This window comes from Staurois parvus, unplaced genomic scaffold, assembly GCF_062004578.1.
Source record: "Staurois parvus isolate SC_StPar_1 unplaced genomic scaffold, SC_StPar_1.0 ptg000553l, whole genome shotgun sequence".
Lineage (NCBI taxonomy): Eukaryota > Metazoa > Chordata > Amphibia > Anura > Ranidae > Staurois > Staurois parvus.
Genome location: NW_028318349.1, coordinates 533,037 through 558,950, shown reverse-complemented (window position 1 = coordinate 558,950; position 25,914 = coordinate 533,037). Strand labels below are relative to the sequence as shown.

The 25,914-nt window shown below is 44.7% G+C and overlaps 2 protein-coding genes across 5 annotated transcripts in view; one reads left to right on the top strand and one right to left on the bottom strand.

Annotated features, from left to right (window-relative positions):
- Positions 1-3,114, bottom strand: part of AP4S1 (adaptor related protein complex 4 subunit sigma 1) — a 49,538-nt gene extending 46,424 nt beyond the window's left edge. Inside the window, exon 1 of the mRNA XM_089691182.1 lies at positions 2,509-3,114. The gene's annotated coding sequence lies outside the window, so the exon portion shown is untranslated. The remainder of the gene's footprint in view (positions 1-2,508) is intronic.
- Positions 2,628-25,914, top strand: part of STRN3 (striatin 3) — a 113,941-nt gene continuing 90,654 nt past the window's right edge. For 2 of the 4 annotated variants that reach the window (XM_089691179.1, XM_089691178.1), the window contains exon 1: positions 2,628-3,135. In XM_089691179.1, coding sequence (XP_089547305.1) covers positions 2,908-3,135 — 228 coding nt within the window. In that variant the 5' untranslated portion in view covers positions 2,628-2,907. The remainder of the gene's footprint in view (positions 3,136-25,914) is intronic. The other 2 variants (XM_089691181.1, XM_089691180.1) reach the window with 1 other exon arrangement.

The window sequence follows — 25,914 nt, the reverse complement described above, 5'->3', positions numbered from 1 at the left end:
AGTGACAGGAATTCTGCGGTGCATTTTTTACAGAACACGTGACTCAAAACTGCACCAAAAACACAAAGTCACAAAGCGGGTGCATTTTTCATTGTTTTTAATGAGCAAGTGCATTTTTGGTTCGTTTATTTTACTGCACTAAAAATGCAGCAAGCAGGATTTTAAAAAAGAGCAGCAATGGATTAATGTGAAGCGTTCCACAGGAATACATGCGTTTTTCTTCCATTTTAATGCAAAAGCAGAAGGAAAAATGATTTTTGTGAAAACAGCCTAAAAACTTAGATTGTAAGCTCTAACGATCTGAGCCCTCTGAATCCCCCTGTGTTCACTTGTACTGTAAGTCCTCATGCACACGGGACGTATTTACAGCGGCTGTTTTTGGCTTTTGACGTTTTTTCTACAGCTAGTAAAACCGCAGCATGTTATCCTATGTGTCCATGCACACAGACTATAATCAGCATTTTTTGGCTGGAAAAAAATCCAGGACTAGTGGGTTTCTAGGGGAGTTTATTTAGCAGTAAATAGCAGCAAAGCAGCATTTTTGGACTTTTGTTTTTGACTAAACAAACCTAAAAAAATGCTAAAAAAGCTGCAAAATGCTAATACAAAAATGCTGAAAACCTCAAATTTGTAACACGACTTTCCACATCTAACGTTACCATGTTATTAAAATGCCCCGTGTGCATGGAGCCGAATTGTACTGTCTGCCCTCATGTTGGAAAGCGCTGTGTAAACTGTTGGCGCCATATAAATAATAATAAAATATATAATAATAATAACACTCCGGTCACACTGTGTGCAGCTTGCAATCACATGGCACGTCACACCCTATTGTTTGCAAACAAAGCAGTCAGATTGGTGTGATTCTGACTTGGTCGGAGCCGCACTGCTTTCTAAGGTGCACTACTTCAGGTGCGACTTACATACACATCTAGGCAAGTTGTACCTCCAGTCAGAATGACATCCAACTTTGAAATCCTGTGACTTCCAGTAAAGTTGCACAATTCCAAAGTCGCATCGGTGTGACTGGGAGATAATAGAACAGATAGCTACATACACGGATAGATCGCATCCTTATGCAGGCCATAGACGGGGCGAAAATTGGCCAATTTTTTAGCTGAAAAATAAATAAATAAATAAATCGGCCGATTTTCGCACCGTTAATCGGTTAATTGGTCGGCCATTTTTCGGGGTTTTGGCACATTTTTTTTATTGGTAAAGTCGGAAAAAAATCGGCCGCTTTTACCGACAATGACGGGCAAATTGGCAGATCGTTTTACTGATAAAAAAAATCTGCGCATGAGAGAAGAAGAAGAAAGAAGAAGGAAGAAGAGAAGGAAGTAGAAGAAGGAGAAGTGGAAGTAGAAGCAGGAAGAGAAGAAGTAGAAAAAGAAGGAGAAAAAGGAGAAAAAGAAGAAAAAGAGAAAAAAGAAGAAGGAGAAATAGAAGAGGGAGAAAAAGAAGAAGGAGGAGGAGAAAAAGAAGCAGGAGGAGAAAAAGAAGAAGGATAAATAGAAGAGGGAGAAAAATAAGGAGGAGGAGGAGAAAAAGAAGAAGGAGGAGGAGGAGAAAAAGAAGGAGGAGGAGGAGGAGAAAAAGAAGGAGGAGGAGAAAAAGAAGAAGAAGGAGGAGGAAAAAAAGAAGGAGGAGGAGGAGAAAAAGAAGAAGAAGGAGAAAAAGAAGGTGGAGGAGAAAAAGAAGAAGAAGAAAAAGAAGGAGGAGAAAAAGAATTCCAGTCCGCTATTATATATGATATGAAAAAGTATTGCGGTTGCAACAACGTATCTATTTGTATCCGAATAAAACCCGGGAAAATGGATACATTGTTGCAACCACAATACTTTTTCATGTCATATATAATAGCAGAGCTCTCTGCAGGGACAGACGTAATTAAATGCCGGCCGTGGACGGGACAAAAATCAGCCGATTTATTTTTTTTTACCATTGGTGGTAAAGTCAGCCTATGGAACGACCGGTTTTTCGCTTTTTTAAAAAAAAAAAAAAAAAAAAAACGGCCGGTTTTCAACCCGTCTATGGCCTGCATTACTTACAATTAAATATAATTAAAGGCAAACTTTTTTTCTGTTTGGACAGAAGGGAGTAGAACCCCGGTGAGTTTTTATTGCTATTTCTCCTGTTCACCATTATCATAGAGAGTGAAAGAAAATCGCACATTTTGGGTTGTCACCAGAACAAGAAGATAGTAAATCTTCCGATGGGGACACTAGTTCTGGTGACAACTTAGGTGGAGTTTCCTCTCACTTCCTGTTCTGGCCATGAGGCAGGAAGTGAAGGTTAATCCCCTCAATGGGAGGCAGATGCCTTACTATGGACAACAATAACAAAGTGTCCCCCTTGTTCCAGCGCCCGTCCCCCTACAGCGGATACAATGTCAGGTGTTCGATATGGAGCGCGGTGTGGCCTGTAGAAGCACAATGGCGGCCTCACAACAGGCAGGGGCCCCGGTATATCTCCCTCTATGTTTACGTATAAGCGGTGGTGAATTACCGTATGCGGTTCTGGTGACGTCACCACCGGAAGAGTCTTCCCAATTCACCTCACTGGTAAGGTGTGCGTCATGAGGGGAAGGAGGCGGAGAGAGGCCATGTGATGCAGGTTGCCTTTGTGACGTCGGTTCACGGGTCCCGCGCCTGCGCACTGACGCTGTCAAGCGGGAGGCGGCGAACGAGGCCGATTACCCAGAGTGCCCCGCGAAGTGAACCGGGCCCGGGGGAGGTCTGAAAGATGGCGACCGTCAGTAATGTGATTGGGCGGAGGTTGTAGAGCGGACAGTTGTAGTCTCTCCGGTGGCCGGGCACCGAGGCCGTCTCCCCTCCCCCTCTCCACTACCGACCGGAGCTGTTTCCTCACGTGACTGTACCCGTATCGGCGGGGCCCGGGGACGATATGGAGGATCACCCGGCGGTGGCGGGAATGGCTGCCTCAGCTAGGCCGCAGGTCGGAGGTCCCGGGCAGAGCCCGACACAGGGAGTCCCCTCCTCAGAGCCAGGCTGTGAGCTCTCCGCCCGGCCCATGCAGTACACCATCCCCGGGATCCTGCACTACATCCAGCACGAATGGGCCCGCTTCGAGATGGAGAGAGCGCACTGGGAGGTGGAGAGGGCCGAGCTACAGGTGAGGACAGGGAGCTGGGCCCACACTGCTCACTATGGAGGCCTTCTTGGGGATCAGAGAGACCTGAGGAGCAGGGAGGTGTGCTACATACTAATGCACCCCACTGAGCTACTACAGGAGGAATCCTGGGCCCTGTGTGATAGAGCACCCCCCTCCAGTCACTTTACACCTAGAACACCCCCCCTCCAGTCACGTTACACCTAGAACACCCCCCCCTCCAGTCACGTTACACCTAGAACACCCCCCCCTCCAGTCACATTACTCCTAGAACACCCCCCCCCTCCAGTCACATTACTCCTAGAACACCCCCCCCCTCCAGTCACATTACTCCTAGAACACCCCCCCTCCAGTCACATTACACCTAGAACACCCCCCCTCCAGTCACGTTACACCTAGAACCCCCCCCCCCTCCAGTCACATTACTCCTAGAACACCCCCCCTCCAGTCACATTACACCTAGAACACCCCCCCTCCAGTCACATTACACCTAGCACACCCCTCCTCCAGTCACATTACTCCTAGAACACCCCCCTCCAGTCACATTACACCTAGAACACCCCTCCTCCAGTTACATTACTCCTGGAACACCCCCCCCTCCAGTCACATTACTCCTGGAACACCCCCCCTCCAGTCACATTACTCCTGGAACACCCCCCCACCAGTCACATTACACCTAGAACACCCCCAGTCCAGTCACATTACTCCTAGAACACCCCCCCCCTCCAGTCACATTACTCCTAGAACACCCCCCCCCTCCAGTCACATTACTCCTAGAACACCCCCCCCCTCCAGTCACATTGCTCCTAGAACACCCCCCCTCCAGTCACATTGCTCCTAGAACACCCCCCCCTCCAGTCACATTGCTCCTAGAACACCCCCCCCCTCCAGTCACATTGCTCCTAGAACACCCCCCCCCCTCCAGTCACATTGCTCCTAGAACACCCCCCCCTCCAGTCACATTGCTCCTAGAACACCCCCCCCTCCAGTCACATTGCTCCTAGAACACCCCCCCCTCCAGTCACATTGCTCCTAGAACACCCCCCCCCCTCCAGTCACATTGCTCCTAGAACACCCCCCCCCTCCAGTCACATTGCTCCTAGAACACCCCCCCCCCTCCAGTCACATTGCTCCTAGAACACCCCCCCCCCTCCAGTCACATTGCTCCTAGAACACCCCCCCCCCCTCCAGTCACATTGCTCCTAGAACACCCCCCCCCCTCCAGTCACATTGCTCCTAGAACACCCCCCCTCCAGTCACATTGCTCCTAGAACACCCCCCCTCCAGTCACATTGCTCCTAGAACACCCCCCCTCCAGTCACATTACTCCTAGAACACCCCCCCTCCCTCCAGTCACATTACTCCTAGAACACCCCCCCCTCCCTCCAGTCACATTACTCCTAGAACACCCCCCCCTCCCTCCAGTCACATTACTCCTAGAACACCCCCCCGCTCCCTCCAGTCACATTGCTCCTAGAACACCCCCCCTCCAGTCACATTGCTCCTAGAACACCCCCCCTCCAGTCACATTGCTCCTAGAACACCCCCCCTCCAGTCACATTGCTCCTATAACACCCCCCTTCCAGTCACATTGCTCCTATAACACCCCCCCCTCCATTCACATTGCTCCTAGAACACCCCCCCTCCCTCCAGTCACATTACTCCTAGAACACCCCCCCCTCCCTCCAGTCACATTACTCCTAGAACACCCCCCCCTCCCTCCAGTCACATTACTCCTAGAACACCCCCCCCTCCCTCCAGTCACATTACTCCTAGAACACCCCCCCCTCCCTCCAGTCACATTACTCCTAGAACACCCCCCCCTCCCTCCAGTCACATTACTCCTAGAACACCCCCCCCTCCCTCCAGTCACATTACTCCTAGAACACCCCCCCCTCCAGTCACATTACTCCTAGAACACCCCCCCCTCCAGTCACATTACTCCTAGAACACCCCCCCTCCAGTCACATTACTCCTAGAACACCCCCCCTCCAGTCACATTACTCCTAGAACACCCCCCCCTCCAGTCACATTACTCCTAGAACACCCCCCCCCCTCCAGTCACATTACTCCTAGAACACCCCCCCCTCCAGTCACATTACTCCTAGAACACCCCCCCCTCCAGTCACATTACTCCTAGAACACCCCCCCCCTCCAGTCACATTACTCCTAGAACACCCCCCCCCTCCAGTCACATTACTCCTAGAACACCCCCCCCCTCCAGTCACATTACTCCTAGAACACCCCCCCTCCAGTCACATTACTCCTAGAACACCCCCCCTCCAGTCACATTACTCCTAGAACACCCCCCCATCCAGTCACATTACTCCTAGAACACCCCCCCTCCAGTCACATTACTCCTAGAACACCCCCCCTCCAGTCACATTACTCCTAGAACCCCCCCCCCTCCAGTCACATTACTCCTAGAACCCCCCCCCCTCCAGTCACATTACTCCTAGAACCCCCCCCCCCTCCAGTCACATTACTCCTAGAACCCCCCCCCCCCCCCCTCCAGTCACATTACTCCTAGAACCCCCCCCCCCCCTCCAGTCACATTACTCCTAGAACCCCCCCCCCCTCCAGTCACATTACTCCTAGAACACCCTCCTCCTGTCACATTACACCCGGAGCCCCCCCCCTCCTGTCACATTACACCCGGAGCACCCCCCCCCCTCCTGTCACATTACACCCGGAGCACCCCCCCCCCCCCCTCCTGTCACATTATTACACCCGGAGCACCCCCCCCCCCGCCACATTACACCCGGAGCACCACCCCCCCCCCCCTCCTGTCACATTACACCCGGAGCACCCCCCCCCCTGCCACATTACACCCGGAGCACCACCCCCCCTCCTGCCACATTACACCCGGAGCACCACCCCCCCCTCCTGCCACATTACACCCGGAGCACCACCCCCCCCCCTGTCACATTACACCCGGAGCACCACCCCCCCCCTGCCACATTACACCCGGAGCACCCCCCCCCCCCTCCTGCCACATTACACCCGGAGCACCACCCCCCCCTCCTGTCACATTACACCCGGAGCACCACCACCCCCCCCCGTCCTGTCACATTACACCCGGAGCACCACCCCCCCCCCCTCCGGTCACATTACACCCGGAGCACCCCCCCCCTCCTGTCACATTACACCCGGAGCACCCCCCCCCCCCTCCAGTCACATTACACCCGGAGCACCCCCTCCAGTCAAATTACACACGGAGCACCCCTCCTTCCAGTCACATTACACCCGCCGCACCCCCCCCCTCCTCCCTCCAGTCACATTACACCCAGAGCACCACCCCAGTCACATTACACCCAGAGCACCCACTTTTCAGACAGGTCACTTTACCCCCTGAGCACCCTCTCCTCAAACAGAGGATTCCCAAAGCACTCGCTCTTCAGACAAATCAGAGGAAACTCAGAACACCCCCGATCAGATAAGTCCCCCATAGTGAGCTCCTACAAGGGTAACCCAGTGTATCCCCCATTTTGACCTCAGATCAGAGGTAAACCCTCTTTCTGGGTGCAGTTCAGAGGCAGCCTAGTGTACCCACGGCACCTTGGGCTCACCACTCCTTGCCCTGTTACATGAAATGTATGAGCAGTGTGGTGAAGGTGCTCTTGTCACCATATCTTTGTGCTTTATTTTTATATATGTTTAGTCAAGGCCATCAAACCTTCTGCTAAAGTATAATGGCTCATTTTTAGCAGCGTTGTTTCCCTTCATATGGAACGCAGACAAATGCAGGTCAGCCAAATCCAATTGACTTTAATGGAGCAGTACACATGACAGCTCAGAGGCTGTCTGACCTGTTGGCGTTGTGCTGCCTTTGTTTGGATGCAGCATGTCCTGTGGAGGTGCACTTAAATGTCTGGCGCAGTAGGTCAAACATAGACTTTGTTTAGTCATTTGCTGCATCTTTCATGAAAACAGTGATTGACAGGTTGTCAAAATGAGCCCTTAAAGTGGTTCTTTGTCTTGTTTGAAAAAAATTAAAAGGCTGCAGCTACAAATACTGTAGCTGCTGACTTTTTGTAAAAGCACACTCACCTGTCCAGAGGTGCAGCGCAGTCCTCACCTGAACCGATTCTTTGCCGATCTACAAGTTTGTGGTTCCGTCATGTTTACTGTGGTCCCGTAGTCTTTCCATAGACCTGTGATGTGACCCAGAAGGTTGGGGGTGGGGGGGTTGTGGAAGGAGAACCTCTGGTGTATTTCCGAGGTGATCTGAATGGAAGTGGGAGCTGGTACCTGTAAAAACCAGGTACCTTAGAGCCCCTTTCACACCGTCTGAAAAATGGAGAGGCAAACCCTATTGGACCCTCCATTCTCCTCCTTGTGTCCATTTTGCATCCACCTACCTCCAATCTGATCATGAAAAAAAACAGAATGTGATCTGTTCCCCTCTGACTGGGCAGATCAGAGGGCAGCTGATTTGTTTACATCCAACTGCCCGTAGAGCATAGCGTGCTATGTCTGTGTCCGCTCTGCATAAGCGTAGCGGACACTGAACTGTCATCCGCCTGCTCAGCTCAGTTCAGCTAGCGGGATCAGTGGACAGATCGCCTGCTGAGAAGAACTGGTCTGTGTGAAAGGGGCCTTAATGGATAAGTTCATCTTTTGCTAAAAAAAAAAAGAATAAATGCACTTTTTTTTTTTTTTGCAGGTAAAAAATGTGTAATTATTTTTGTTGCAGGAGCCTGTATACCATAGCACTAGTGATCGGCAGATTGCTGGTGCCTTGCAGGTCTCGTGCAGGCCTCTCCGTATATCTGCTTGCCCATACGGGATGTACAGGCAAGCAGACAAACTGACAGGAAGAATCCATGAACTACCACTGTGCTCCACAGCGCCGTGGTAGTTCATTGAGAAGTACAAGCCGACAGCCGCTAAGGCTGTCAGGACTTGTAGTTTCTCATTCACAGAGGACTTGTGAATGAGTGATGCTGCTGGGAGGTGGAGTCCTACACAGCTGCCTTTTTAATTTTGTCAGCTAGTGAAAGAAGATCCCTGCTAGTTGTCAAAGCGGGGGCTGGTCTGTTCATAACATGTTACACTCTCAAAATTGGTGTAACATGTTATGAAAGGAGAACTTCCGCTTTAGTATGTTCTTGCATTTGGTCCATACAGCTGTGTGTTGACTGAACCCTTCTTGTGTCATAATGCAGGTGAACGGATTGTACTTTACAATAAGATTGCATATAGGAAACTTGGGTACACACTACAGGACAATTGGGCAAACAGTCGTCTGGTTTTTCTTGGTTTCCCAGCAAATTGAACCCAAGGATGGTACTGATTGTGTGAAAATTCTCGAGCAACTAAGGCTTTTTTTTTGCTTGACGTAGAAATGTAACGTAGCTTAGGAAGCGATGTAATGTACATATGACCCTGGAGCCGCACAAGCAGGGGCGGACTGACTATTTGGAAACTCGGGCACTGCCCGAGGGCCCGGGGTCAGTAGGGGGCCCCATGAGATGCCCCTGGTGCCTTTTTCATAGGCTTTTTTGAGTTTGGGCAAGGGCACAGGGGCCCCATGATCCCCTATTGCCCGGGGGCCCCATGAGTTGTCAGTCCGCCCCTGCACACAAGCACACACACATACATTTTTTTAATAAGCTGCAACAGGCTAGTTGCATACGCTGAAGTGTATTTTACCATGTTTAATATAATCAGTCATACATACAGATATCCTAAACATTATAGAAAGCATTTTTTTTTTTGGATTCCACATCTGAGCTTTCTTCTAATGTTCAGTTACTGATATTTCTTTTGAATGGGTTTTATACATACGATTATTCTTTCATGTTTACAAAATGTATTTTCCTCATGTTCTTCCGTATCATACATTGTTTCCGATCATGTGCTGTCTTTCATATCCAATTTTTCATGTTTGAAAACAGTGCACGTTTAACGAAATTCATTAGTTCTGCTCACATATTTTGGAGTTTGTCCCTTTGGAGATTTTTGTTTGGAAGGCCTGAATCGGATGTCAAAAGTTGTGTACACATTACCCTCTAAAGATCCATAAGATATGGGAACCTATGCATCAAACCTTTCATTAGATTGAACATATGATTGTTTCCTGTGTAGAGAAATCCATACTGTATAGCTTGGTAGAATGTTTCTTTTAAGAAAAATAACAATTTTTAAATCGTTTGTGATAAATAAAAAGATGCCATGCCAATCAAGAGAGAGAGCATCTTGCTCAGTCATGTTTTTTACAGTTTGAAGTGTAACTATGTAAATCCCAAAGATGCCTACCTGTCAGTTTCTTTGTGTTATGATCCCTCAGATTATGACTTGAGACAGTCTTGGGACCAAAAAAATGTATTCAGGGTCAGTGTCTATACACAGATGTATAGTTTACCCACCTGTGTTCTATTATATGCATGTCAGTGCATTTCCACTTCATTTTTTTTTTCTGTCAGCTTTATAGTTTTTGTCATACTATTTGTTAGAAGGTACCACCTGGTTCAACTATGATAACAAAAGTAATACTACATATCCATTTATACCTTAAAAGTACAGGGGTTGAACAAAATTATGGAACAAAATTGTTATATAATATGGTGTTGCACCACCTTGAGCATCCAAGACAGCCTGATTTCTCCTGAAAATTGACAAATATAAATCTTGGATGGTGGATAATGAGATCCGATACTTCTCTTCATGCAAAAATCATTTAAGTTCTTGCAGAGATTCTGGAGGCGGAAAACAAGCCTGAACCTTGTTCTCCAAAATTGACCATAGTTGCTATGATATTGAGGTCTGGCAATTGCGGCGCCCAGGGAAGGTGCAAGACTTCATCTGCATGCTCATCAGCCACGATTTGACAACACCAGCTTTGTGAATCCGATCATTATCGTGTTGGTAAATGGTGCTGTTTTCAGGAAACAATGTCAACACCATGGGGTGCACATGGTCAGCCAAGCTTTGTACATAGTCACTGGCAATGACTCTACCTTTCATGGTGATAATTGGGCCTGCAGAGTACTAAGATATGGTTGCCGAAACCATGATTGCACCTCCACCATGCTTTACTGTTGGCAAAAGATAGTCCTGGTCGTGAGCTGGGGATGGTGCTCACCACACGTAAACACATCCTGTTGTTGGAAACAATGTGAAGCTCGAATTATAGGATCATATTACAGTACTCCATTGATCGACAATCCACAATTTATGGGTAGTGTACCACTGTCTTCCTTATGGAGTTCCCTCCACATGATTTTTGCAAACACTGGCTTTGGAATTCAGAGATTGGGCTCTGTAGTCACTTTTGCAGCAGTTGTTTTCTTAGGGTTACAATTCTGTGAAATGTTCTTTTTGTCTCTTTTGGTCAGTTGACCATGTTAACTGCACTAATGCTTATCAGACGATGTTTCCCAAAAATTGTATATGCCCTCATAACCTTTGATACTGTACCTTGCGATACAGTAAATAAATTGGCAACTTCAGTCACAGAGGCCCCAACAATTTGCCCTCTTTGAAGCTCAGTAACCTCTGACATGACTCTGTTATAGAAGAACACACAGTGTCACCAGTGACGCTTCCCACCTGTTAGCTAGGTGTCTCATCACATAGCAGAAGCAAAAGAATGTTACATCCCTTCCATTTTCAAGACAAAATGTCATCACTTTCACACCTGCAAATCATGTAGTGTTTCCATATTTTTGTCCAACACCTGTATATCTAAAGACACAACCTTTTTGTTTTCAATGGCGCAGGGAAGAGTTTGAACCCCAATCATATTTTTATTTTTTTTGTGTCCTGTTGGGGAGATTCATCCCCTATATTTTTCCTGTTGACTGTCCCCAGGACCTAAAGTAACACTAAATTCTTAGGGTTTTTTTTTTTTTTTTAACTAACATGTTATTTATGTTTTGCACAGTGCAGCCCAGATCTTCCTCTTCTTGGGTCTTCTACTGTCCCTTCTAGCCCCTCCCCCTACTGAGTGCCCCCAGAGCAAGCTGCATGCTCTCCTGATCACCACTCTGTATTTCTATAGGACACACAGATGCTTAGCCCTGCCCTCCAATCCCTCCTCCGCCAATAAGGAGAGAGACTCGGGAGAGCCACTACTCCTGTGCACAGCGCTAGATCAAGATCAGGCATAGTTGTGTACTAGAGGGGCTGTGGTGGGAATAGCTCACACAATGTTTTTTTTTTTTTTTTTTTTTGTTTACCTTAATGCATATAAAAACACCTTTTTAACCTTTGCAATCACTTTAGGGTTTGGAATAATTCAAAATGTTGAGCTGCTACCAGAACTGGAATAGAGTAAATATACTGCAGCAGGGACAACTGTCTGAGAGGGAATTTGCTTCACTTTGGAGAGATTTCTTCTCATTTCCTATTATGTTTTACAGGACAGGCTGCGAAGTAGAATTTCTTGAAAGGGACACACAGTGGAAAAAAAAAACACAATTGTGGGGGTTTTACCATTCCTCATGTTATCCAAAACAAACAGTGCTTTTTCTGGCACTTTTTGTTTACACGTAAGAGAATCTTTATCTAGCAAAAAAAAAAAAAAAAATTACTTAGAGCCCACAAACATTATATATTTTTTTATAGCAGAGACCCTAGCAAATAAATTGGTGGGTTTTGCAATTTATATCACATGGTATTTGCGTAGCATTTTTTTAAATGCAATTTTTGGGGAGAAAATGCACTTTTTAAAAAAAAATGAAAAAATGTAATGCAAACAAAACACAATACATAACACATTTTTTTTGTAAAATATAAAAGGCAATGTTGTGCTTAATAATTTGGTTACCAAATATGTCACGCTTTAAAACTTGTGCCTACGGGACCGACTCAAGCACAGGGGGGACGGGGGCATGTTAATTTTTTTTTTTTTTTTTTTTTTTACACACTGCTACTGAAAAATAAAAAAAATCAATTTTATGTTAACATCCCTTGTGACAGCAATAGGCTTGTGACAGGTACTATTTATTAAGGGATCTGGGGTCTATAAGACTCTGTGACTAGCTGGGAGCTGTCCGGTCGATTGGGACTCCCAGTGGAATGGGAGAGCGGGCATCCCCTCCCACTGCTTGTAATAGTGATCGAGCAGCTGTTTAGCTGCTCTGATTGCTATTACAAGAAAGCCAACCGTTGGCTGCAAATAGCGGTAATGGGATGATGCCTGCACCTGGTACAACCACTTGAAGACCAGTGACATAACAGGTGCGTGATTGGTTGGCAAGTGGTTCAGTGAAATGTCACTTCAGGGTGCTTCTGCTTGGCTAGGTATTCATTGGGGCAGGTTTGTGTCCCTGCTAATCATGTGGTTGCTGCAGGTAAACAGTAGGCAACTGTTAGATATTCCAAGTGGCTGTATGACAATCCTGTGAATTTATATCTCTGAATGCTCCTGTGCATCAGTGTTTACCTGCATATGTGTGTATGGTATATTTTCCCAAATGCAAGATTCATACTTTTGGAGAACATGCACAGGAGCATTGGCATTTACGCGAGTATGGCCGCATACAGACATTCAGATGTATGCCACCTGGGCTCCTTGAGGCATGGAAAAGTTTTGAGAATTTTATGCCTGAGGACTTTTGAGCTAGTAAATGTACATGGGGCCCTGTATCTTATACTTACAAACACAAAATATGGAGAACAAGCATGTAAGATTGGATCGATATACTCTTAGTATTCATAGCTGACTCACATATTCCCAGAACATCTTCGATCATATACTATGCAGATCAATGTGTGTAGTAATGTTATTGACTGACAGATGAGGTTTTACTCCTTGAGATTCTTTACAATGCTAAAATTTGTTTCACTGTCATTTCCCTAAAATAACTGTTGTGTCACAGCATGAGATCACCACTCATGTTTGTTTCTGTTACATTGAGACAAACAAGGTTCAAATTATGCTGCAAGATAACACACTATGGTTAACCAATCTGGAGTAATGTTTAGAGCAAAGTGCACCTTTAATGAACACTTGTAGAAACTTTTAACATCTGGAATTTAGCTTTGGTGCAGACATTTTGGTTTTAAGAAAGACAAAATTAAAAAAAAAAATACAAAATTATTATTGTGAATTTAGGTTTTGGTAATTCAAGTTAGTTGTCTAATGGGACTAAGCCAGCCCATAGATGATTCCTTTTTTTATTTTTATTTTATTAGATGTCCCTCTGTTAATTGTTTATTACTGTTCTTGTTGTGTCCTCCATGATTAGGATAATCGTATTGTTTTTAATTTTCCAAATACCTGTAAATGCGCGGTTCCAGGCCGCCTAGGCAATGGCGTATGTAGGCAATTTGCAATGTCTTCTGCGATGTCTGGTCTTGTATCCCAGGAGTCCTTTGGATTCCTAGTTGCTGACTATCGCGTTAACTCTAAACGGAAAATTACGCTAATTAGAGGTGTTTGGCGCCATTTTACCTGAGTCCTGTCTGTGGGGAGGAAGTGCAACAGCTGTGCTGCAGACTTTGCTGGACTATGTAAAATGTACACACACACACTTGTTTGTGTGTGGTGTGATCTGTGAATGTAATTTGGGCACTTTGGTGTTGTAGTTTTATCTTTTGTCTGGGCATTGTGACTTTGACTCTGATGTGGTCACCGCACTTGCCTTCGCCGTGGTGTATTTTGATTAACAGGTTGCCATAATGGGGTGGGAACTTCCGCTGTCCCCGCCATTGTTATGGCAACCTGTTGTATACAAATTGCGCCAAGCAGTGTCATTACTGCACAAGATCGAGAGGTGCATGCTGGGATAGCCAGAAGCACCTACTCCCAGAAATATAGACCTGCGGGCTTCACATTCATCATGGCGCCTGCCTGCTTCCAACATCAAGGTAAATGATTACTTATTTACAAGTAATAAGCAGGATATTAGAATTAACTATTCATTAATGTGAAAGATTAGACAATACTGGGTCAGCTTTAAAAATAAATAAATAAATAAAATATTAATTATGGGGTCTGGAGCTCTGCTTTAAAGAAAAGTTGTACAGATGTCATTAAGTATCATTTGTATCTTCTTTTAGATTGTTACTTAGACTTCCAAGCAGATCCTGGAGTCTGCATTCTAAACAAAACATTGCGATTTGACATTGTAATGTTTTTCGTTATAAAAATTTGCATCTAACAACTGTAACTCTAATGCAAAATGTAATAACTGGAAACAGTTGTTGCCATGGTGCTGTATTGATGTTATCTGGTCATATGTTGGCTATGCTAATCTCCATGTCTGGTCTAGATTTTTGAGATTTTTTTTTTTTTTTTAAAGATAAGGTCACCTTTTCTTATGTTACACCCATATTCAGGGTGTAACATGTTACGATCACCCCAGCTGCTGATCGCTGGTGCAATGCTTTATACTAGGCTCCTGCAGACAAAAAAAATTAAATGCATATTTTTTTACCTGCAAAAGATGAACTTATCCTTTTTAAGAGTAATTATTTTGGCAATGTTTCAACAGTCAATTAAAAATGGCATGTACCCATTTTAATGTATACCTATCATAAGTAAGGCGCAAGTGGACAGGTAGCAGAAGAGCAGAACGATACAGTACAAAAAGTGCCTGTTCACACTTTCCTGCTAGTCAGCAAAAACACAAAGTGTTAACTGTAAGAGCTCATGTACACAGGTGTAAATACAGGCGTATGGGCATACAGATTATAATACACCCATATTTAAGGCACCCGGAAGCCTGGTATGTAATTTTGCCCGTATTGACAGAATATGCTGAATGTGGGTATATGCCTTTTAATACTTGCGTTTACATATGTGCGCAAATGGGCTTTGGTTCCTGAATGCCCATATGCTTGCACCTATAAACACAAGTACCAACATTTTAGGGTCCATTCACATCTGACATTTTGTGATCTCGATTCCAAATTGCAGTGCAGTGATGACACAACACAGCATGCCTGTTCAGGTGGCATTCATTTTTAATGGCCGCAGAGAGGTCGAGGAGTAGGAGCACTGAGTAGTGGCCGTTAGCTTTGGCGGTTAGCAGGTCGTTGGATAGTTTGAGTAAGGCGGTTTTGGTGGAGTGTAGGGGACGGAAGCCAGACTGTAGGGGATCGAGGAGGCTGTTTTCATTGAGGTGGTAGTTTAGGTGATTGTAGACTAAGCGCTTGAGGAGTTTGGATGTGAATGGGAGCAGGAAGATGGGTCTAAGGTTGTTCGGGTCATTGGGGTCCAGGGAGGGCTTTTTAAGTATAGGGGTGATGTGCGCGTGCTTCAGAGGGGAGGGGAATGCGCCGGAAGAGAGGGAGAGATTAAAGATGTGGGTAAGGGAGCGTAGGATGGAGGAGGAGGGAGGTCGTAGGAGTTGTGAGGGGATAGGGTCGAGGGGGCAGGTGGTGAGGTGGGCATTAGAGCAGACCTTGGTGACTTCCTCGATGGTAGTAAGGTCGAAGGAGTGGAGTGTGGAGGGGGCTTCAGTGTGAGGAATGTTAGGTGGGGTGGAGGTCAGAACAGTGGTGAGGCCGATGGAGAGGGGTGATGAGGGGGTTGCTGTGTGAGAGGGGACGGGTGGGGAGGAAGTTTGAGCAGCGGCTATGTCCCTGCGAATAGTGTCAGTCTTGTTTTTGAAATGATTGGCAATCTCAAGGGCGATGAGTGAGGTACTGGGTGGAGGTGGGGAGGAGAGAGTAGGGAGTTAAAGGTGGCGAAGAGCCGGTGAGGATTGGAGGAGAGGGTCTTGATGAGGGTCAGTAAGTAGGCTTGTTTAGCAGGGTGGAGGGAGGAGGTGTAGGTGTGGAAGGCAGATTTATAGCGGGTGAAGGCTAGTTGGGATCTGGTTTTGCACCATAGTCGCTCCAGCGCACGACTGCGTCGTTTGAGAGCTTTGGTGTGGTCAGTCTGCCAGGGCTGGAGCGGTCGGGGTCTGATGTTTCGTGTGGTTAAAGGCGCTAGCGAGTCAAGGGCGGCTGACAGTGAGTTGTTGTAGGCAGTCATGGCCAGGTCGGGGCAGGACAGGGGGAGGATGCTGTCATGGAGTTGATCAGCTGCGGAGTGGAGAGGGGCAGGGTTCAGGTTGCGGAGGTTACGGCTGGTAGTATGACACTTGTTTTATACCTCAATTTTTTTTTTTTTCAGTAAAAAATGTATTTAAAGTGAAGATGAATGGCACCTGGACAGGTGTGGTTTTGTCATTATTACAGGCTAATTTGGGATCACGGGCAGATGCTTGGGATCACAAAACACTGGAAGTGAATGAGGTCTTACAGGCATATACCTGTATATGTACAGGGTGTTTTGGCAATCACACTTTTCAGCAAGCTGGCCAAGTAGTAAAAGGTTTTTATGTCATTATTTGATAAGTAGTCCTAGCTTTGATCAGATGTATCATTCCTGTAGGAAAACAGTTGGCATTACTGCCAGACACTTTAATTGATCAGGAAAGCAATAGCTTTAAAGCTGAACCGAACCCGTCAATGTAAAGGTTTCTTAAAACCACTCCGTTCAAGACATGCTATGAATGATGATTGTCATAGTTGCGTGTGCTCTCAACCTAGCTGTCAAGCCATCAAATGACGTGTCATAACGGATATGTGCTGCACCATGGCAACTGCAGATCGAACAGGAGTTAAGATGGCAGCTTCCTTGGCTGTAAAGGATAGTATGGTTTAGTTCTACCTCAACTGATTTAATTTTCCCAGTATGCTAATGGACTGTAGCGTGCCACAGATAAAATAACGGATTGTGCCCTTGACACATGGGCTTGATGGCATCCTTGTTTGTCCCTGGGATATTCCCTCTGTATCTTAGGATGGCGGGATGTTACATTAGTTGAGTAACTGGTAGAGAGGCAATGTGGTTGTGAATGAGCAGCCCATATTTTTAATTGATGGCCTAAGAAAAGTAAACTCATTCCTGAGACTATTGTCATATGTCTAAAAGGAAGAAAATGTCTAGTGCCAAGCAGCTGTTGTGATCTATGTACTTGTTGCAGCTGATGAGTTTGCTGACTTTTTACTCGCAATTGTGGCCCATACTTTTGCATAGTCACACAGCCAAAATAACCTAAGAATGCGAGTAATGGGCTTGTTGTTCATGGCTTAAAAGAAACTAAGTTTATTTTTAGTTTCTTTCCCGAGCTAAAAGAAACAAGTTTCATTCATTCTCTGTGCTATGGTGACGAAAAAAGAGAGAGAAAAAAAAAGGCATTTTTTTGCATTTAAAAGCTGGCACTAACATAGTGACAGCCAGTGAGGGGGGCCTCTCTGTATACACTGCTCCCCTCCTTGCACACACTGCCCCCCCCCCCCCTACAAAGATGGCCTGTCACTCATATGCTATCATATAGGGGACTATTGGTCCCCTATGTGATAGCAATAAAATCATGAGGTTAAAAAAAAATAAAAAATTCATGAAAGAAGTAGAAAAAAAATACAAAAAAAAAAATTGCAGCCTCCTCACCCCAACATACACAGACATTTCGGTTTGGTTTTCGACCACATGCATTCTGATTTTTCGGTATTGGTTTCGGCACCAGAATTTTCATATCGGTGCACCACTAATTTTACTGCGTTCTAGTACAGTTCAGTGCAGAAAAAAAATGCAGCATTTTCTACTTTTTTTTTTTTTTTTTTTTTAACGCACTGGAACTGCACTTGTGTGAACTGTGCCATTGGAAACTATGTAGTAGGGAACAGACACAAAAAGATACACTCAGCATCTTTGCAAGTAACTGTTCATTCAGCACATTTTGAAGTTTTTTTGTTTTTTGTTTTTTTTTTCTTTGAATGCATATTTTTTACTTGGGTAAAGTTTACTTGGGTATCATTTAATATTACAATTATTCTTTTTATGATAACAAGGGGTATTACATAGGCAGGCTAATTTCTAATCAGGACTTGTAGAATGCAAACATGTAATGAAAACATTAGTGCCATGTGCAATACACAGGCAAAGCATACCAAATAGAATACAATTTTATACAGAACTTACAAATTTCCTTTACAGTTGCTTATAGTTATGTGATTATCAAGGCAGCCTATTTTAATAATATCTTGTAATTTGAATGTCCATTTATTCTCTCGTGTTCTCTTGTAAGCAGTATTAAGCTGTTGAACCTGGAATAAAATAAACCTTACTTTGCAAACACTGTTGCAGATGGACATGGTGTGCTTTCCGTAGCTGAGTGCAAAGTATTGGCCTAATGTCACATGACACATCCCAGTGAAAGTAGAACTATAGGGAAAAGTTGTTGTGTTTTGTTTTTTGTTTTTTTCATTTTGGATAGAGCAAGGGAAGGTTATAACCCCTGTCAGATTTGTTTAATCACCTGTGTCCCATTGCAGAAATTTCCCTTCATTTCCTGTCCCATGGCCAATCAGGAAATAAGAGAACATCCCTGCAAATTTAAAGGAATTCCTTAGGGACCCTCAGGCCACCAGAAATGATGTCCCCATTGAAAGATTTCTCCTCTTTTCTGGGAACAGCCAAAAATTTGCGATTTTCTTTCTTTCACTGATAATGGTAAACAGAACAAATAGTGGGTGGATCTGCTTAACGAGGACACAGACCACAATAAAAACGGACAGGTTCTAATCTAGGGGGTCTCCAAACTTTCTAAACAAAGGGCCAGTTTACTTTTATTCAGACTTTAGGAGAGCCGGACTGTGGCCAGCAGGAGTAGAAAATGCCTTGACATCAATGGAAGTAGACAATGTTTTAGGCAGGGTGGTCAGTAGGATTAAAACAATTTTATATAGGGCCTATGGTCAGTAGGAGGAGGAATAGTGCCCCATTGTTGGTGTCAGTGGGCAGAATAGTGCCCCATTGTTGGTGTCAGTGGGCAGAATAGTGCCCCATTGTGGGTGTCAGTGGGCAGAATGGTGCCCCATTGTTGGTGTCAGTGGGCAGAATGGTGCCCCATTGTTGGTGTCAGTGGGCAGAATGGTGCCCCATTGTTGGTGTCAGTGGGGAGGAATGGTGCCCCATCGTTGGTGTCAGTGGGGAGGAATGGTGCCCCATCATTTATTTCCTATATAGTTACATGGTTGGTAAGGTTGAATAAAGACACCAGTCCATCCAGTTCAACCTGAGAGAGCGTGTGTGTTTTTTATGAATTATGGATGAATTATGCCCCATTGTCAGTGTCAGTGGAAGGACTTGTGCCCCATAATTGTCGTTGGAAGGAGAAATGGTCCTTCCTATCAGTACCCCAAGGGCTGCAGTTTTGGAGACCACTCTTCTAGTCCATCTCCACTCTATCCACAACTAAAAAAAAAAAAATATTTGCCTTTTTAGTTACTTTAAATCATGATGTGTTTTCTTTTACAGTGCCTTTCATTTATATTCCCTTTCTCTAACAGTAAATTTCCCCAGCCAGGACACAAATGGTAGTAAAAGAACTGATACCACTCTATTCAAAACTACAAAAAGTTTTTGTCTGACATACTTTGTTTAAGCCACAGAAAAAGATGTCAAAAACTGTCATAATAACTCCCATTTTCATAGTCATACCTTCGCTTTCCTGTTATAACAGTTGCACTGTGTAAACATTGTCTGCACAGTCCAGAAAACTGCTCTCCAGTGTAGTAGACCTGGTAAGACACATGTTCTCCCCATCTTAGCATTGCAGGTGTGTCCTCAAAGTTTTAGGTTACATTATAGCAATAAATATTGATTTTTGCATAGGATTTCTATAATCTAGTAATGGGGGAATATTGGTTCAGTTTTGGATCTCATGCACACTGAACTGAACCACTAGCGTTAGCTGTAGAATGCCGTCTTACGTTTTTTTTAGCACTTTTGCATTGGCGTTTTTTAGCAAAACTATACTCCCACAAAAGCTTTAGGCTCAAGAACACTCTTAAACATGAAATATCTGTGTTTTGCAGCTGAAAACATCTCTTCAGGTATAGTAGTTCTGGATTTTTTTCCAGCCTGAAAACACCCCTGCCAAAAAACGCTGATAAAAGCCTGTGTGTGAATAAAATTTGCCATTTTTTTCAGACAAATGGAGCCTTTTGGTGCAATTTAATCCTCACTGGTTTTTTTTTTTTTATTTTTTGTGATATAAATGAAAAAAGACTGAAAATTTTGAAAAAAAACCCAACCATATTTTCTCCTTTCTGTTCTAAAAAATAAAATGCAATAAACTCAAATGTAGTCATATATTTAGGCCAAAATGTAATTTGCTACTTGTCTTTGGTAAAAAAAAATATCCCAATATGTGCATATTGGTGTGTGAAAGTTAAAGTGTCTCCAAACTATGGTAAATATTTTGGAGTTTTAAGCAGCTTTTACTTTTTCACTACCTATCCTATTTTGCTTTGAGGTGTTAAAATGCCAGGGCAGTAGAACCCCCCCCCCCCCCCCCCACCCAAATTACTTCTGTTTTGAAAGTAGAAACCCCATGGAATTTACTGAGAGGCATGTTAAGCCATGAAAGATTCTAATTTTTCCAAGGCATGGTGAGCATTTTGCAGATAGCATTTTTGTCACAGGTTTTGAGAAATAAACCAAAGGAAAAAATAAATTTTTGTTTTTCATTCTTCATTTTCCAAAAAGTTGTTGCAACAAATGAGATCTGCAAAATATTCGCCATGCCCCAAATACCTTGGAATGTCTACTTTCCAAAAAGGTCATTTGTGCGTGTGTCTTTATTGGCGAGTGGAGGGGGGCTTCTATTATCCTGGCATTTCAGGGCCAGCATTAGAAGCTTATGCCACACATCACCCACTCTTCTAAGACCAAGCCTTTTGACACTTTTTGTTAACCTGAAAAACCATTTTTTGCTAGATAATTACTTTGAACCCCCAAACATACAGTGCCTTGAAAAGTATTCATACCCCTTGAAATTTTCCATATTTTGTCATGTTATAACCACAAACGTAAATGTATTTTATTGGGATTTTATGTGATAAACCAACATAAAGTGGCACATGATTGTGAAGTGGAAGGAAAATGATAAATGGTTTTCAAGATTTTACTCAGCCCCCTTTACTCTGGTACCCCTAACTAAAATCTAGTGGAACCAATTGCCTTCAGAAGTCACCTAATTAGTAAATAGAGTCCACATATGTGTAATTTAATCTAAGTATAAATACAGCTATGTTAAGCCCTCGGAGGTTTGTTAGAAAATTAGTGAACAAACAGCATCATGAAGGCCAAGGAACACACCAGACAGGTCAGGGATAAAGTTGTAGAATTTAAAGCAGGGTTAGGTTATTAAAAAAAAAAAAAAAAATAAAAAAAAAAAAAAATATATATATATATATATATATATATATATATATATATATATACATACATACATACATACATACATACATACATACATACATACACACCAAGCTTTGGAAAGAGTATGGCACAACTGCAAACCAATCAAGACATGGCCGTCCACCTAAACTGACAGATTGGGCAAGGAGAGCGTTAATCAGAGAAGCAGCCAATAGGTTTATGGTAACTCTGGAGGAGCTGCAGAGATCCACAGCTCAGGTGGGGTAATCTGCCTACAGTCATGCACTCCACAAATCTGGCCTTTATGGAAAAGTGGCAAGAAGAAAGCCATAAGTCCCTATTTGTAGTTTACAAGAAGTCACGTGGGGGACACAGCAAACACGTGGAAGAAGGTGCTCTGGTGCACATCATCCTAAACACATCTCCACCGTGAAACGTGGTGGCAGCATCATGTTGTGGTATTGCTTTTCTTCAGCAGGGACAGGGAAGCTGGTCAGAGTTGATGGGAAGATGGATGGAGCCAAATACAGGGTAATCCTAGAAGAAAACTTGTTAGTCTGCAAAAAGCTTGAGACTGGGGCAGAGGTTCACCTTCCAGCAGGACAACGACCCTAAACATACAGCCAGAGTTACAAAGGAATGGTTTAGATCAAAGCATATTCATGTGTTAAAATTGCCCAGTCAAATTCAGACCTAAATCCAATTGAGAATCTGTGGCAAGACTTGAAAATTGCTGTTCACAGACCCTCTCCATCCAATCTGACAGAGCTTGAGCTATTTTGAAAAGAAGAATGGGCAAAAATGTCCCTCTCTAGATGTGCAAAGCTGATAGAGACATCCCTAAAAATACTTGCAGCTGTAATTGCATCAAGGTGGTTCTACAAAGTATTGACTCGGGGGGTGTGGGGGGGGGGGGGGGGGTTATGAATACAAATGCATGGCACACTTTTCACATATTTGTAAAAAATTTTTTTTTATGTCGCACAGTATTTGCGCAGCTATTTTTCAAGCTTGGGGGGGGGGTGTTTTTTTTCTTTTTTTTTTTCTTTTTTGCTATAGGTCGTGACTAAGAAAAAAAAAAGATCAAAAGCAACACATGTGCGTTTTGGTGGGGTTTCAAAATAAATTCATATTTATTTAAATTCATGATATTAAAAAGTCGATGTCACGGAGCTGGTCCATCCTCTAGGCTTGCTGCCTGCCACCCCCCACCCCTTAGCAGCCCCTCACTCTTCTGTCCCATCCATGCTGGGACTTCTAGTCCTCTGTGTCCCTGACACAGGCAGCCCTCAGCAGCCCCTCAACCCCCCTGTCGCCTGCAGTCTGGCCTCCTGCTGAGGGAGTCCACACAGGCCCCCACCCCCCTCCCTTCCCCCTCTGCACATCTTCCCGGGCTCCATGCCGGACAGTGACAAAGGCCATGTTCCCTGGGCGGGTCCGGAGACCTGGGGGACAGGGCCCGTTGCCATGGTAACCCAACAGGAAGTCTTGGGTTACCACTGCAGCAGCAAGGCTCCCAGCTCTGTATTTAAGAGAGAGCAGGGCAACCCCCCTTGTGTTCTCTTGGCTGCATGTGTGAGAGAAGGCTGTGCTGCGTGCCAGTTTCTCTCAGACGACCATCCCCTGGCCCCTTCTCCTCTCCCTGGCTGACCTGACTGCCCGTCTGCTGCTGGATCCCTCTCCTGTGTGGGGTGAACTCTCTGCTGCCTGGAATCCCTTCCCTGCCTGGATTTAACCTCTTGTTCCCTGTGAGCCTGCGGGCTGGACACCTTCCCTGCCTGGATTTAACTCTTTGTTGCCCGTGAGCCGAACGGACGTAACCCTTCCCTGCCTGGAGCTGCCTGTGTGAATTGACCCTGTGCTGCCAGTGTGGACTGTAACCCTCTGTGTCCGGCTCCCTGCATCCAGTAAGTGGGCTAACCCCGTGCTTCCCAAAAGACTGAGCCCAATTCTCCCCAGGAACTCGGAAGTCCCACAAAACCACCCCGCCCTTGCCTTACTGAACCCTGAGGATTACCATACCCCTGTTGTTCCATATTGCCTTCCAGAGAACTTTACTGTGTTGCTGTGTCTGGTGTGGATCTGTGGACTAAAGGAACTGTTAATGAATAATGAATAAAGCGAGCGCTCAGAAAAACCAGCTGCTGAAACACTTCAAGGAATCACTAAACCTCATAATAGAGACAATATATACATATAGTGCAGCGCTGAAAAAGTATAAAAATGAAATGTGTAAAATATATATATATATATATAAAAAGTCTTTCTTATGACAATATAGTCAAATATGTGCAGGTCTTCTCCTCAATAGGTGACTGGAAAATAACAAGATTGCGCACTCACCGACCGCACATTTAAAATGCGCCTGTGTATGATATATTCCAAAAGACCAGCCAGGTATACAGCTCCAGAGACCACACGGATCCTCCCTCTCCAACACTCTCGTTTGCCTTGGGTGTAGCAATATCTCCAGATCCAAAGGTAGAAAGACAGAGATCCCCCTTTTTTGGTTCCAGACACCCCAGGAATGGAAGATGTGTATCTGCACTCTCCAACAGGAGAGTCAAAGAAAAAGGGGAACGCCAATAGTGTGGTACCGGCAATGGCATAAAAACAAAGACCACCAGACCTCCTCTTGGTCCCAGTGGTCTGGAAGTCACACTTGCTACTTGGCTCCTCCTGAGGCCTTTCGTGCAAAAAGCACTTCTTCAGAGGATGGACGCCACAGTGGCGTCCATCCTCTGAAGAAGTGCTTTTTGGATCTGGAGATATTGCTACACCCAAGGCAAACGAGAGTGTTGGAGAGGGAGGATCCGTGTGGTCTCTGGAGCTGTATACCTGGCTGGTCTTTTGGAATATATCATACACAGGCGCATTTTAAATGTGCGGTCGGTGAGTGCGCAATCTTGTTATTTTCCAGTCACCTATTGAGGAGAAGACCTGCACATATTTGACTATATTGTCATAAGAAAGACTTTTTATATATATATATATATATTTTACACATTTCATTTTTATACTTTTTCAGCGCTGCACTATATGTATATATTAAAGGAACTGTTGTCTGTGCCCCAAAAATCTCCCCAATAAGCGCCTGCACGTCGGGTTCCGTGCAATCCATCTCCGTGTGCTCTCTGGTTCTCTTGACAGTCGACTATAATACAATTTTATATATAAAAAAAATATATATATATATATATTTTTTTAAAAAACTGTCCATTTCTGTTTTTGGACAAATGCATCCTGAATTTTCGGTTTCAGTGAAAGAATTTTAATTTCTGTGCACCACTAAAAAATGTTCTTTTTTTTTTTTAAAACATCTACTTTCATCATAGTAGTTAAATGTTACCATAGTAATCAGGGAATTTTTTTTATTTTTTCCAATTTTGCTTTGCAAGAGCATTACTGATTATTGCTCCTGCAATGCAATATTTGCTCTGAACTGTCATGAATGGCTTAAGTTCATGACAGTTCAAAATACTAGTGATCTGTGATTGGCAACAGCGATTGGCCCATGTACCAAGTGAGTTGTGGGCCAATCACAGCTCACAAGGAAGGGGAAGCAAAGCTGTTATGAATCAGATTGATTCATGACATCTTTGCTAGATTGATGATCACATGACCATCGGGTCCCAATTACCAGGTTTAGCATTTTTGCTGTTGGGGGAGGGGGGGCTAGTACAGCCAGAGAGACTTACCAGTATGTCTGTATGCCTGTAGCTGCTGCCAGTTTGCAGTACAATGGGGGCGGGCAGTTTGAAAGTGGCTAAATAAGGCTACGTTCACACTAGCCTTGTGTGCAGGCGGCAGAGAGGCGTTTGGGAGGCGTTTTTACCGCTTCCCAAACGCCTCTGCCAATTCTGCACATTACAGCACATGGTGCTGTTCTAACGGGAGCGTTTGCGTCGCGTTGCGTCGCGGCAAAACGGACGCCTCTGGTCGAGTCAGGAGGCTTTGAAGCCTCCTATTCTCGTCTATGGTGCCGCTCCGCAAATGCCCGGCCGGCGGTTGCGGGGCGTTTGCGGAGCGGTAACACCACTCAAACTGCATTATAGGCGTTTGTGGGGCGTTATTAATGCTCGGCAAACGCCTAGCAACTGCCGCTAAACCGCGCATGCGGCGTTTGTGGAGCGTTTGCCACGCGTTAAAAAACGCTCCGCAAACGCCGGACCAACGCTTGCCAAACGCTATAGGGGCGTTTGGCAAGTGTTGGCAAAACAGCCAAGTGTGAACGAGCCCTAAGAGATATTAAAAGAAGCTTGTGGTCTTTTCACATATTCATCATGACTCCTCCCTTATCAGAGTGCTTGGTGCAAGGATTTATTCAAAGGGACTGTCGGCTAACACATGGGAATGGGGGGGATCCTTTGTCATGCATTAAAATGCATTAAAAATAAGTGTGTGTGTATGTATGTGTATATATGTGTGTGTACATATATACATAATCGTAGTATCTAAATGTCTTGATGAAATAAAATGTCAACTGCTGAATAATTTGTAATTTATCCCAACCAGAACTGACATGGGTACAGCAGGCAAATATCAGGAATATGAAATGTTGAGTTTACATATTCTTTAACCCCCACCTTTCCATTGGTGGCTATCACCTG